The following is a 551-nucleotide window of genomic DNA, read 5'->3' as shown; positions in this document are numbered from 1 at the left end:
GATCCAAACTGCTTGATCGCTTCGTCAGAGAAGGATGCGGTTATCAGTGGAGTCCAGACCGGACCAGGAGCTACTCCGTTCACACGAATACCTTTTGGTGCAAGCTGAAGAGCTAAGCCACGTGTGAAGGAAACAATGGCTCCTTTAGTAGATGTGTACTCTAGTAAGCTTGAGTTTCCTCCGTATGCAACAACCGACGTCGTATTGATGATACTGCTCCCTTCCTTCATGTGCTTCAGCGCGTACCTATGATTGATTACCACCATTACGGTACATAATAAAAAGATTTGAACTCTTAACAAATCAATTAGCCGGTACCTAATAACCAAACCAGATTGAGTAATGAGTACTCACTTGACCAAGAAAAACTGTGAGAAGATGTTGGTACGAAACACTCTCTCAAGCCTGGCCTCATCGATATCTTCAATCGAAACCTCATGCTGCTCAGCTGCACAATTCACAAGCACGTCGATGCGTCCAAAGGCGTTCACAACTTCCTCAACGACCCTCTTGCAATTCTCCTCAAACCCTAAATCAGTAGCGATCATGAT

General features: G+C 45.0%; 1 protein-coding gene across 1 annotated transcript; it reads right to left on the bottom strand.

The window, feature by feature from the left end:
- Positions 1-5: 5 nt before the first annotated feature.
- LOC104774792 (glucose and ribitol dehydrogenase homolog 2-like) lies at positions 6-548 on the bottom strand (the record flags this gene model as incomplete). Its single annotated transcript, XM_019242991.1, has 2 exons — positions 355-548; positions 6-246 (listed from the first exon to the last, which is right to left on the bottom strand). Coding segments are annotated over exons 1-2 (435 nt in total), but the record flags the coding sequence as incomplete, so codon positions are not given.
- Between the last annotated feature and the right edge of the window lie 3 nt (positions 549-551).

The sequence above is a fragment of the Camelina sativa genome, unplaced genomic scaffold (assembly GCF_000633955.1).
Source record: "Camelina sativa cultivar DH55 unplaced genomic scaffold, Cs unpScaffold05624, whole genome shotgun sequence".
NCBI classification, from domain to species: domain Eukaryota; kingdom Viridiplantae; phylum Streptophyta; class Magnoliopsida; order Brassicales; family Brassicaceae; genus Camelina; species Camelina sativa.
This window is presented reverse-complemented; position numbering and strand designations above follow the sequence as displayed.